Source organism: Clupea harengus, unplaced genomic scaffold (assembly GCF_900700415.2).
Source record: "Clupea harengus unplaced genomic scaffold, Ch_v2.0.2, whole genome shotgun sequence".
Taxonomy (NCBI): domain Eukaryota; kingdom Metazoa; phylum Chordata; class Actinopteri; order Clupeiformes; family Clupeidae; genus Clupea; species Clupea harengus.
Window position 1 is genome coordinate 13,941 of NW_024880024.1, and position 12,831 is coordinate 26,771.

Consider the following 12,831-nt stretch of genomic DNA (forward strand, 5'->3'; position numbering starts at 1 on the left):
AAATTGTTTGAGATTCAGTGTCACAACTTCTAGTGATTTTATTATCTCAACGGGCAAAGCAAAGTGCTTACAGCACCAACATGATGGGCTTGATTCAGAGGGGAGACACATACTGTTCAAAATGTATACACTAGATGTACTGTAAATTGGATAGAAGTCTCTGCTGAATAGAGAAATGTAAACATTATGGATGGTTTTCTATCTCATGGAGGCTGTGAGTGACTGAAGATTCATCCTAAACGTATCTAGTAATACAACTACTCTTTCCCCTTATGCCTTGACCATCCAGATTATGTATGGCTTTGGCTATAGCTACTAGAGGACTAGCCTTTTCTCACAGCACACTGCTTTAGCCTTCAGTCTTAAGGATACTTCTGCAGATGTGCCTACGTTTAGCCTTAAGTCTTAAGTATACTCTTGCGGATGTGCCTACGGTTAAGTCTCACAGCTCACTGCTTTAACCTTAAGTCTTAAGTATACTTCTGCGGATGTGCCTACTGTTAAGTCCATGATGCAAATCTCCTCACCAGGATGGTCTGTGTGGACTGACCACGCAGCACCAAAATGTTGTGCCAGCCTTGACTGCGCATGTACATGCAAGATGTAGGGCACTGGCTCAAGGTCAATTGGAAACAAAATGCATTTATTTATTTATCAGATGCTTTAAGCCAAAGCCACTTACAGTACAGATGCACATTTTCATTAGTGTGGAATACAATTCCTGGAGACCTGCTGATAAAAACAAGAGTTTGGTTTATTTCATGTCTCAGCAAATTACTCATTATATTATCAGCAATGCTATTTTAAGGTTAACGTAGCTATTGCTTTTTTAGGCAGAGGAGTAAATGGTTATGAAGGGGCATAGACACCTTTGCTGTAGTTTCAGCAGACATCTTAGAGATTTGTTACTTTATTGAGCTTTTCCCCTTGCTTAAGCTAGATGTTGATGGCTTGGTCTGCTGCCCGTGCCGAGGCAGTGGAGGGGAATGAAGGCTCAGCAGTCAGGGGGAACAGGGACGCCTGCACATGCTGACTGGTTTACATGAGGTCCATTATGTCATTAGCCATCCCAGTTTTGTAAATTGCAAAGGCGCCCACTTTGCTCAATTTGCCTCATTCATTTGATTATGTTGTTCAAGTCCTTGAACTTCAGGGTACGGGTGATCTCAAACTTTCTCATGAGGAACGGACATGTCGTCCACACAAGTGAAGCAGCTGCACAGTGGTTTGGGAAGAGACAAGACAGACTCACTCCCCAGCCAAGTATGTCCACATGCGGCTCCATCCCCAGCCTGGCCATATGCCCTCCTGTGCCCTGGTGAGGGTGCTTTAGGTAGACTGTCCAACAGGCTTGTCCAGGCAGTAGGTCACGTGCTGGTCTGAAATGTCTTCCTCTCCCCTTAATCTGCTGTCAGTCCAGTGGCTAAGCTGCTCCTCTCCAGCTGCTGCAGTCCTTGATGAGAGAGAGAGCCGTTTGATGGGGTTTGTGTTGCAGACAGCAGATGATCACGGCTGTGAACTACCACTCAAAGGCAGGAGGGGTTCTTGAGGCCAGTCTTAACTCAAGGACCTGAATGCTACATTTCACGCTGCTATAAAACCACTGCCTTTGCATACATAACACTGTCAAGTGATTTCACATTAACATTTCAATTTGAAGGTAAACAGCTGTAGTGTGTCAATTCTAACTTTACTTCTTAGTGTGTCAATTCTAGCTTTACTTCTCGATGGTATGCTATAATTTCCTTTTAATACTGGCCTTATTGAGCTGGTGTCCTGTGTAGTTATAGTCGTGTTAGGTATTTTAGATCATGTCTAGACCTGTTTTATGCTTCTAAAGAGAGTCAGCTGACAGCAGTTGAAATACTTCACAGATAAATCAAGTACTGCCTCAGATTGATCACAGAAACTAACCTGAACAGAGGACCTAATCGGTCTTTTAATGACTTTTAATATCAATGTCATGTTCTCTTCTTCCCCTAATTAGTTCTGTGAAGAGTCAGCTTTGACTCTTGAGCGCTGGAGCTCACACAAGGCCGCATGACTCCACGCTCTGTGTTGCTGATGACCCTGAGGTCTGAGGTCTCTCTCTTTAGTAGCGGAGCTGAATGTGCACACAGCCCTGTTCAGCTACCCTCACAAACAGGTGTCGTCCCCCCCCCCCCCCCCCCCGCAGGCAGCAGCTGGGCCCTGACCCTAGGTCTGCTGAAGAAACCCAGATGATACTACACCAAATAGTAGACTTTAGAAGGAGTCTGACTTGGGGCCAGAGCTTGTCCAGACTCCAGGCAGGGGGCGCGTGTTCGTGATTCGTGCACTCATGAGTCTCGGGACGGCGCCCGCCTGCGGTACCACCACCCACACCGCCCGCCGAGCCCGTGCTGAAGTGAATACTAGTGGGTCTCATGGGTCTCTTCCCATGGGAAAAGTGTGTAAAGCTACTTCACTAACAGTGTTCAGGCCCAGGACCTGCTGTAAGACCAAGAGAATCAATGCCTGACACCCAGTGAAGAGATTTCCTTTGAGAGGAACAGATGACGTGAGAGGAATGGGAAGTGTCACATTAGAATGGACATGAATCATTTGACAACGGTGTGTGTAGTGGTCTTGTGTGTTATCACTCTGTGTAATGTGTCAATTAGGTAGGAACCAAATCCCAGGGTATCGCACTATAACTAAATGCCCACGCAGTGCAGAATTCTACTGGTATAGGACTCTTTCTGATCTATAGATGAAGTGTTTCCCTGTCTAACCTCTATTAAAGATGCAGATTTAAATTGACCAATCACAACAAATCCTGCAGGTAGAAGTAAAGAGGTTTGACTTCTCATTGGCTTATCACATGCAATGTGAAAACTCTTCCAAGTGTATGGTTTACGTGTCTTCATTTAGCGGCTTACTCTATTGGTGTACATTTCTGTCAGTACGTACGTGTGCTCCCTGGGTATGAAACTCATGACCTTGGTGTGGCTAGCACCTTGCTCTACCGGTTACACTACAGGAACATATTACAAATGTTTTTCCATAGCCGTGTTGGTCTGGTTTGGTGTACGTAACACAGTGAGGCTCATAATATTCCGTGTGCCATCAGGCTGCACTTGAGGCAGTCTGCCACCCCAGCTAGCAGCTAACAGGACGAAGCTGAGTGTTGCCCTGGGCATGGCTGGCATTCATGATGGCAGCTAACAGGACGAAGCTGAGTGTAGCCCTGGGCATGGCTGGCATTCATGATGGCAGCTTGTCTGGCGCACACAACCTGCCAGCACAACAACTACTGCTAATGACCTGACAGCCAGAGTTGTGAGTGCGTGTGCGTGCGTGCGAGCGTGCGTGTGTGCGCGCTCGTCTGTGTGTGCGCGTGCGTGCGTGTGTGTGTGCCAGCGCGCGTGTGTGTGTGCCTCTGTCTGGCACATTCTGATGGACTGTGATCAACTCCTTCAGTGGTGTGAAACCAAGTGGTAGAAAGGCTCATTCTAATTCTCTTTCTCTTTCTTCCCTAGATATTTCAAGGATATCTTACTACACAGGTAAGTGCTGATTGAATATTAATTCAATAATGTCTGTGTTTTTTTTTTTTTGTGTGTGTTTGACAGCAATGAATACATGGCGATCTTTGTGGTTGGTTCAAAGCAAGTCGGTGTGCTTAGAAAAATCCCCTCCTGTCTCAGTCGCCGGTTCCTCTTCGCTGAAATAATGTATGAATGTGGTGTTAAAGGGAAAAATATTCATCATCAATCTTACAATATAGATTTGTGAAGGCAGTTACATTCTGTATTCGTTGAATGAATAATTCACATGCATTACATTTTTTTTAAATTTGAATCTTAAAATGAATTCCTTAGGTCGTGTAATGGTTGTTTATAGTGCAGGACAAGTGCATTTATCACTGTCTTCTTCAAGGATTCTGGAGCCTTGTGGAAGGTGGCACCATAGATTTTAAAGGGTTCAGAACAAATTCATCCAGAGGTTGTCCAGTTTTATTTAAAGCAATAGTAGGTCTTTGCAACTTTTAAAAGATTGTCTCATTAACATGTCCACTATTCCACAGATGAACATTTGATTTGGAATAAACATCCTAAAAATAGGTCTGTGCATAAGCATAAAAAAAAATGCTTGCCTTGCATGTCCAAATATCTGCGTTGCTGCAGTAGTTTGTCAGTTGGATTTGGCTAGGCCTCCAGCGTGAGTGGTCTCCTGTGTCTCGGGGATGTGGCTTTGGGAGGTGAGTGGTCTCCTGTGTCTTGGGGGATGTGGCTTTGGGAGGTGAGTGGTCTGTGTCTCGGGGGATGTGGCTTTGGGAGGTGATATTTGAGGCTGTGAGTGCTCCCTGTGGGAGGGTAGGCTGGCAGGAAGTCCCCGGCCTCAGCACGGGGACGCACAGGGGATCATCTGAGACTCAACAGTCTCATGCTTAACACCCGGGACTACATGACAAGGGAGCTACAACTTTTTGTGTTAAGGCAGCACAAAATATCAGAAAGACTACGTTTAGCCATCTTCAGCAAATTATGCCAGAACTTTAGATGATTTAGATTGCTTACCCACATTTATAAACACTGACCTACTTAGAGGAATCATAACATTGCAAAATGTTGGGCATATTTAACAATTATGAATGTAAATATACCCATCACTTGAAGTCTGTTGCTCTTGTCAGTGCTTCAGTTGTCAGTTCCACTGGTTAGATGTGATGTTAGTTCTACTGGTTAGATGTGATGTTAGTTCTACTGGTTAGATGTGATGTCAGTTCCACTGGTTAGATGTGACTAGGTCTGAGGTGCTTCAGTTGTCAGTTCTACTGGTTAGATGTGATGTCAGTTCTACTGGTTAGATGTGATGTTAGTTCTACTGGTTAGATGTGATGTTAGTTCTACTGGTTAGATGTGACTATGTCTGAAGTGCTTCAGTTGTCAGTTCTACTGGTTAGATGTGATGTTAGTTCTACTGGTTAGATGTGATGTTAGTTCTACTGGTTAGATGTGATGTCAGTTCTACTGGTTAGATGTGATGTTAGTTCTACTGGTTAGATGTGATGTTAGTTCTACTGGTTAGATGTGATGTTAGTTCTACTGGTTAGATGTGATGTCAGTTCTACTGGTTAGATGTGATGTCAGTTCTACTGGTTAGATGTGATGTTAGTTCTACTGGTTAGATGTGATGTTAGTTCTACTGGTTAGATGTGATGTTAGTTCTACTGGTTAGATGTGACTAGGTCTGAGGTGCTTCAGTTGTCAGTTCCACTGGTTAGATGTGACTATGTCTGAAGTGCTTCAGTTGTCAGTTCTACTGGTTAGAAGTGATGTTAGTTCTACTGGTTAGATGTGATGTTAGTTCTACTGGTTAGATGTGATGTTAGTTCTACTGGTTAGATGTGATGTTAGTTCTACTGGTTAGATGTGATGTTAGTTCTACTGGTTAGATGTGATGTTAGTTCTACTGGTTAGATGTGATGTTAGTTCCACTGGTTAGATGTGACTAGGTCTGAGGTGCTTGCTCTGTCCCAGCTCTATGCGTGGAGGTCCTGTTGTGCGCTGGGATCATACATAAACCCCTAACCCTCTGTATAGCAGCATAGTTGGGCCGTGTGTTTTATCTGGGGCGGCAGTGGTACAGGAAGTAGAGAAGTCGTTTAGTAATCAGAAGGTTGCTAGTTCGATTCCCTGTCGAAGTGTCCTTGAGCAAGGCACTGAACCCCTAATTGCTCCTGATGTGCAGTGTGCCATCAGTGTAACTGTAAAATGTGTATACATTGTAAACCGCACATATGTAAGTCGCTTTGGATAAAAGCGTCTGCTAAATGACTAAATGTAAATGTAAATGATCTGAATTCTGAGCCGACAGCATTGATTCTGTGGCAAACCATTACCAGTACTTTCCCAGAAGCCTAAGAAACATGAAACGTATTTCTCATGGAACTGTCACGCAGACTCACTCACCTTTTTAAAGCTGCTGTAATTGCAAAGATAGATTAAAACATGTCTCTGGAACCCTGCCAGATTATAATTTGGCGTTAAAGCTTCGATGTTATCTCATATAATGCTATTGTTGCTTATCTGGAGCTACCTTGGTTAGCTTGAGATTAGTCTGTTAAATATAACAGTCTAAAATGTATTGTTTCAAACACTCCAATGCAAGTGCATGGATTTCTCTGCATTCAGTTGTAGGTTGAAGGTATTGTCCTATATTTCCCTCTCAAGGCAATGGAATGTGGAGTAAATACACTAATGGCCCAACACAGCAGATGCTTGAAATAAGTCACCCTAAGGCTGGGTTTGATTCTCATTCCTTTTCAATAGAATGCGAAACATTTCCTCTATCAGTGCCTCTATCAGTGCCTCTATCAGTGCCTCTCTCTGCCCCAATTAAAGTCAGTAAACTAGCCGCCCACCTCTTCTCCTGGTGCAAACTTTAGTAGTTGGGCTGTGTCTGGGTCCCACTGGATCTTTCACTGTGCTTTAGTAGTTGGGCTGTGTCTGGATCACTCACTGTGTGCTTTGAGTGATGCAGCCTGTTCTTATTGTCTGTGCTCCTGTAGTAGGTTCTTATGACTGAGTGTGTCCGTTGGGTATCTGACCTGCCCGAGTAGAAACCCGTCATGAGTTTAGACACAAGGTGGATCAGAGGGTTCACAGAACCGTGGAGCCAGATGCAAATCCTCATTTTCCTGTCTATGCTTCCCTAGATTGGATTTCTGCTTCATGTACACAATCTTTTTTTTCCACCCGGATGGATTTGTTCTCGAGTATTGAATTTATTGTTCGTGAAGGTTACGTTTTTAAATATTTAGCAGGGCACAAGCCACAGCAGCAGGTGTGGCCATGATTTGAATGTGCATGTAAAGTTGGGGCTTATATCGTTTCTGCTTATCCCCTCTTCACCTTGTTTCCCTGTCAGACCTCTCTGTACCTGGCCACTGTGTGTGGAATATGAGACCTTGAGTGGTGCCTTGAGTGGAGGGCTTTTGGCAGTCTCCCCCAAGGGCAGGGTGAGCCAAGGGGAGAGTGTTTGGCTGGCCCACCGTCCACATAACAACCCGGTCAGACTGGACGTGCCGCTCTCTTGTGCTGTGGAGGAGGCCGTGTGGTCTCTGTACACAGGAGAGGGCTGAGCCAATGGCTGTAAGGGAGGCCCCTGAATATGAATGAGGACAGTTCCCCCCCCCCCCCCCCCTCTCTCAGCTACCTCGCTTTGCTTACCCAGTTCAGTCAATGGATATGAGCTCTCTCTCTCTCTCTCTCTCTCTCTCTCTCTCTCGCTCTTTCTTTCTTTCTCTCTCTATTTTCTCTCTCACTCACTCACTCACTCACTCTCACTACCCCTTTCCTACCCTCCCTCCCATAAACACTCCCTGCCTTGTGCTCTCTCTGAGCTACACACACAAACCCTCACACACTCCCACACAGTCCACTTGGGAGAATCTCGCGGCGACGGCAGTGTGTCCTGGATATGAGCGTGAGAAGCTGAAGAGTGATGTTCCCTCAGAGCTGGAGAAGAATATCTTTCTGATTTAAAAAAAGGCTTGCTTTGGTTTTTTTTTTCTGCCGACATCCTTCAGTGTGTTTCAACAATATTGTCTGCCTTGATTAGTTGTCAAAAGCAACAGTCATAGCAGGGGATTTGTATTTGATGCTGTTGCAAAACCCCTCTGGATCTGTAAAACAAGGGCAGGACTGTGACAGACGAGGCAGCGCAAGGCGGCTTTTCTTCCATGCCATTCTCCTCTCTCCGTGACTCCGCCAACCTGTTTTGGGGGCTCAGTTGGCAACCTGGTGATCCTTGAAGCTTAAGAAATACCTGCAGCAGCGGTTCTGCTCCAGGAAGCCTCTTGGAAGTGAGCCATTCCTGCTGATTTTCCAGTCGGTGAGCCGGTGTTGGGGGGCCGGGCCGGGGGCGGGGGCGGCTGCCTGGGCTCTATGCGGACGCAGGGGAGCGGGGCAGCCGCGGGGCCCGGAGAGCCGAAGCAGGTGGAGAACCCATGGAGCCCGGCGGCTGCAGCCCCTTCCCCCTGTGCTGGACGCGGGGCGCCGCCTGTGTCTACTCCTACGGCCCACCTCTGCCAAGTACGTTGATCAGACGGCAGTCTGGAGCCCGCGCCGCTCCACTGTCGTGCCTCTATTTGTGTGTGAGATGTTACCGATGCTTTGACGTGCCACATGAAGCGACCGTTTCTGGTGTCTTTCATCTGATAATGCTAATGTTGAAAGGTTGATTGTCGATTTTTACTTTTAAATGGGATGATCTATTTGTTTGTTTTTGCGTGCGTTGCCTGTTAGTCACCCATCGCTCTGCTCAGGTTCAGGTCAGTCCTATGACAGAACTGGGGTAGGTAGGTGTCCTTCTCTGGTATTGCAGAAAAATCCGTTTCCTCGTGCGTAACTGTGGCTGTGCTATAGAGATCTCTTTATGATACAGCCACATGACTACGCATCGGAACAGAAGCCCCCTCCCTCTCACTTATGCCTCGTATCAATCAGCTGTTTTAATGACTAATCTCTCCGGCAGCAATCAGAACACCATAAACTCCCGGCCGTGTCTTACTGCAGAGCCAGTGTTGCATGAAGCTGCTTCATTACTCAGGGATGAATTCCCATTCGTCTTGGACTGATTAAGTGTCAGTGTGCTGTGTGATTAGTGGGCTCCTCCCCGAGGTGGAGAAGTAGGCCAGGTACCTGCCGCCACCGTGGCAGCAGCAGCAGCAGCAGCAGCAGCAGCAGCTGGCTTGTCCTTCCCCAGTTCAGCTTCTCACTGGAGCTGGATTGGATATCCAGTATCCGGGGGAAAGACTAAATGGAGCACGTTAGGTAACTCGGCAGCTCCCAAAATGAATTTGTCTGCCATGGGGGGGGAGTATTGTGGAGATGACTTTTGTAAATACCTGATCTCCTTCTAGAGGTTAAACAAAAGTAGGTATCTGATTTCATGCCTTGACAAGACACAGGGTGCAAGCTTTTTGGACTACATTTGGTGGTTGAAATTACCAAAGGCATGAGTCTAAATCATCCAGTTACACATTGTATTCCCAAGAAGGAGTTTTGATTATCTTCATTAAAAGCATTGAATGGCTACGCAACCTTGATATTTTGTATATTTCTGACCTCAATGCAAACCGACCTTTCCCCTAACCCTTGATGATCTCAGCACATTCATAACAGGCAAAGGTTAAAAGAAGGCCAGGACCTCAAGTGATATTCTAGTGTAAGCGTCATCCATCATAGTCGTTCTGATTGTAATGCCTTTTTCTAGGCCAAAGGTATCAGGTGAGATGTTTTTGAGTTGTGTAGGGAGCCCTCTTCACTGCTGCCAGCGCTCAACTACTGGTTTCAGTCATTAAAAGATAAGGATGCACTGGCATCCTGTGCAGGCAAAACAAGCGGGCTCAGTCAAATAACGAGACGGGCAGGTTGCATGTTTCTCAGTAAAGATTTTGCAGGCCAGATCTTGATGGGATCCTTTTAAACCATGGCTTGCTTTGGACATGAACAGGTAAATCAAAACAACGTAGACCTAGGAGATCTGGGATTGCTTTTGTTTTTAGTTTTTTTTTCTGCTGTCAAAATGAACCAGTTAATTTTTGCAATTAATTTGAATTATTCAACGTGTTAAAAAATGAACACAATTAATGCCGTTTTTGTAAGTATTTCTGTTAGTGCATATGTAATGGTAAAAATATCTGGGGGCATCCAATGTACATCTGACCACGGAGCTTAGTTGAATTCACAAGATTGAAAGTTTATTGAGCACTTCAGCTTACAACTAACCCAGCAGGCTGCACACCACATTCTAACTACTGACCGGCTGACCTAGTCGCTAGCGCCCTCCAAACTATCTCCCTCCCCGAAAGTCAGTGTCTCTACTTCTCTGCTTCTCTGCATCTTCATCTCGATCCCCGTTTGGAAATAAAAGTTCCCTCACACTTGTCATGCTACGCATATAACAAACATGCTTTTCAAGCCCACGGCCCATTTGGATGGCCTTGATGGTTTTATTGGAAATCTATAGTTCACGGGAGAGAATCTGTGTTCAAAGTTAAAAAGATGCTATTAAACGATAGTATTTGAATTTAAATATACTCCCTTTGTGATGACTCCACATTGATTTAGATTTACATACATTTTACACTCAGATGTAGATTATTACAAGCTGTCTTCAAGAAGAACAAAAAGCAGCAAATTGTGTGATTTAATTAGTTAATTTATAAATCGATAGACAGCACTAGTTTTTTTCTTTGTTCTATATGTCTAGAGGCTGACAGAGGTGTATGTCTAGGAGGGGACTGCCCGAGCCCCCACTAATGATGCTATGAGATCCCTTCCTTTGCAGGGACCAGGCTTGAGTGGACCACTGAAATCTGAGCCATCCCTCAGCTCAGGGCTCTTTTCACGGTGCTTCTCACAGGTCGCATAGAGCTGATCTTACCTGGCTCTCACAGGTAGCATAGAGCTGCTCTTACCTGGCTCTCACAGGTAGCATAGAGCGGATCTTACTTGGCTCTCACAGGTCACATAGAGCTGATCTTACTTGGCTCTCACAGGTAGCATAGAGCTGATCTGACCTGGCTCTCACAGGTAGCATACAGCTGATCTTACCTGGCTCTAACAGGTAGCATAGAGCTGATCTTACCTGGCTCTCACAGGTCGCATAGAGCTGATCTTACCTGGCTCTCACAGGTAGCATAGAGCTGATCTTACCTGGCTCTCACCAGTACTCTGTGCTCTTTGTGGAAGGATCGTAGCCCGCCGTGTTCTTTTCACAGACGCCAGTGGTGGCCGCGCCATCAGCAAAAGCTTTGGGGGGGGGGGAGCCGTGGTCTCTGTGAGCGGATGTGGGATCATGTTCTTCCTCTGAGGGCACAGGTGGAATCATTATCATGCAAATGGCTCAAATTGATACCAGGGATTGTTTTGTGGATATCTGTTGCACTACTAGACCATAGCAGTGGTTGGGTTGTATAATGCTTTTGTTAGTGTGTGGAGTGACACAACCTTCTTAACCCTTTAAAGGCCCCCCATGTCATTGTAGTTACGTTTCTAGCTTAAGATTCCACTTTTGTTACAGATTTCAGCTACATATTTAGTATCAGTAAAAGGACATTACATGTTGACAGTGCAATAAGTGATATGCCCTTCTAATATAGTAGTGACAGATCATTACTCTACCTATGGAACTGGTGGCATGTTCTAGCCACTGATCTCACTTTGGCCCATGATTTAAGCATGAATATTTCCATAGTGTCCCAGAGGATATCTGAGATGTTGGTTCAGAGAATGCTGAATGGGCTTTTGTCAGGCCAGGCCAGGGCAGGGCAGGGCAGTGCATGCAAAGAGCAAAGAGCCTTAGCCATAGACAAAGGTATCCATCTATTGTGCAATAGTCCTGTGATCTGATGGTAAGTCTTGTGACTCTCTAGTCAATATTGACTGATGCACTCCTGAGAAAAGCCACCTGTGAGTAACATGCAACAGCAGCAGACATGTTAGACACTCAAGCATGATTGAGCACCTCTTCCTCTGCCTTCTCACTCGGAAGCTTTCTACTCCCTGCTAATTAGTTCTCCTCATCATTATTGTTTATAACAGATGCTATTTGCTTATGACGGCTGTTGCCCGCTTTGTCATTAGTGAGAAAGATGGAGTGGTTGTCTATAAAAACCCAGTAGCGTATATTTGAGGTGCCACAGAACCTGTGTATTTGATGGAGTTGTTTTGTTTCCCGTCATGGCTGTGTCTTCTTCTGGCTGAGCATGATGGACATAGCAGGCCAGGCCATGGTGGCCAAGCAGAAGGAGGCTGTATTGATTGGACGCTCGCTCATCTCCCTTCGCCCCTGCGTCTGCTGCCCATTGACCCAGCATTCTACAAGCCTCTCTAATTCAACGGATGGAATTTGTCCATCCTGTTCAACATTGATTAGTGAGACAAAGGTCTTTTGAAACTGAAACACTGTAGCTGGTGGTCGTGGTGGCGGCAGGCAGACAGACAGACAGACAGACAGACAGACAGAGCTGTGAAACACTGTAGCTGCTGGTGGCGACAGACAGACAGACAGACAGACAGACAGACAGACAGAGCTGTGAAACACTGTAGGTGGTGGTGGTGGCGACAGACAGACAGACAGACAGACAGACAGACAGACAGACAGACAGACAGACAGACAGACAGAGCTGTGAAACACTGTAGCTGGTGGTGGCAGACAGACAGACAGTGCTGTGAAACACTGTAGCTGCTGGTGGTGGCGGCAGACAGACAGGCAGTGCTGTGAAACACTGTAGCTGGTGGTGGCAGACAGACAGACAGTGCTGTGAAACACTGTAGCTGGTGGTGGCAGACAGACAGACAGTGCTGTGAAACACTGTAGCTGGTGGTGGCAGACAGACAGACAGTGCTGTGAAACACTGTAGCTGCTGGTGGTGGCGGCAGACAGACAGGCAGTGCTGTGAAACACTGTAGCTGGTGGTGGCAGACAGACATACAGTGCTGTGAAACACTGTAGCTGCTGGTGGTGGCGGCAGACAGACAGGCAGTGCTGTGAAACACTGTAGCTGGTGGTGGCAGACAGACAGACAGTGCTGTGAAACACTGTAGCTGGTGGTCGTGGCGGCGGACAGACAGACAGACAGTGCTGTGAAACACTGTAGCAACACTAATGCTTGCAATGCTACAGACTTTAGTCAGATGTCAGCACATTTCCTGGAAAAACATTCATGTTTATGCTGCAAATAAGCACCAGTTTCAAGTATTCCTACTAGTTCCTGAATTGTGCTGAAATAAGCAGCAATTATTTACATTTTTATGGGACACCACTCAAGGGTTTCGTGAAGTCCGTTTGTGTTAG

The 12,831-nt window shown here is 45.9% G+C and overlaps 1 protein-coding gene across 3 annotated transcripts in view; it reads left to right on the forward strand.

Annotated features, from left to right (window-relative positions):
- Positions 1-12,831, forward strand: part of LOC122131132 (focal adhesion kinase 1-like) — a 33,606-nt gene that overhangs the window by 4,628 nt on the left and 16,147 nt on the right. For 2 of the 3 annotated variants that reach the window (XM_042706051.1, XM_042706050.1), the window contains exon 2: positions 3,501-3,527. Coding sequence is in view for 2 of the 3 variants with exons in the window: in XM_042706050.1 (XP_042561984.1) it covers positions 3,501-3,527 (27 nt within the window). In the remaining variant the exon portion in view is untranslated. Of the gene's footprint in view, positions 1-3,500; positions 3,528-7,913; positions 8,061-12,831 lie in introns of those variants that run through there. The other variant, XM_042706049.1, reaches the window with a different exon arrangement.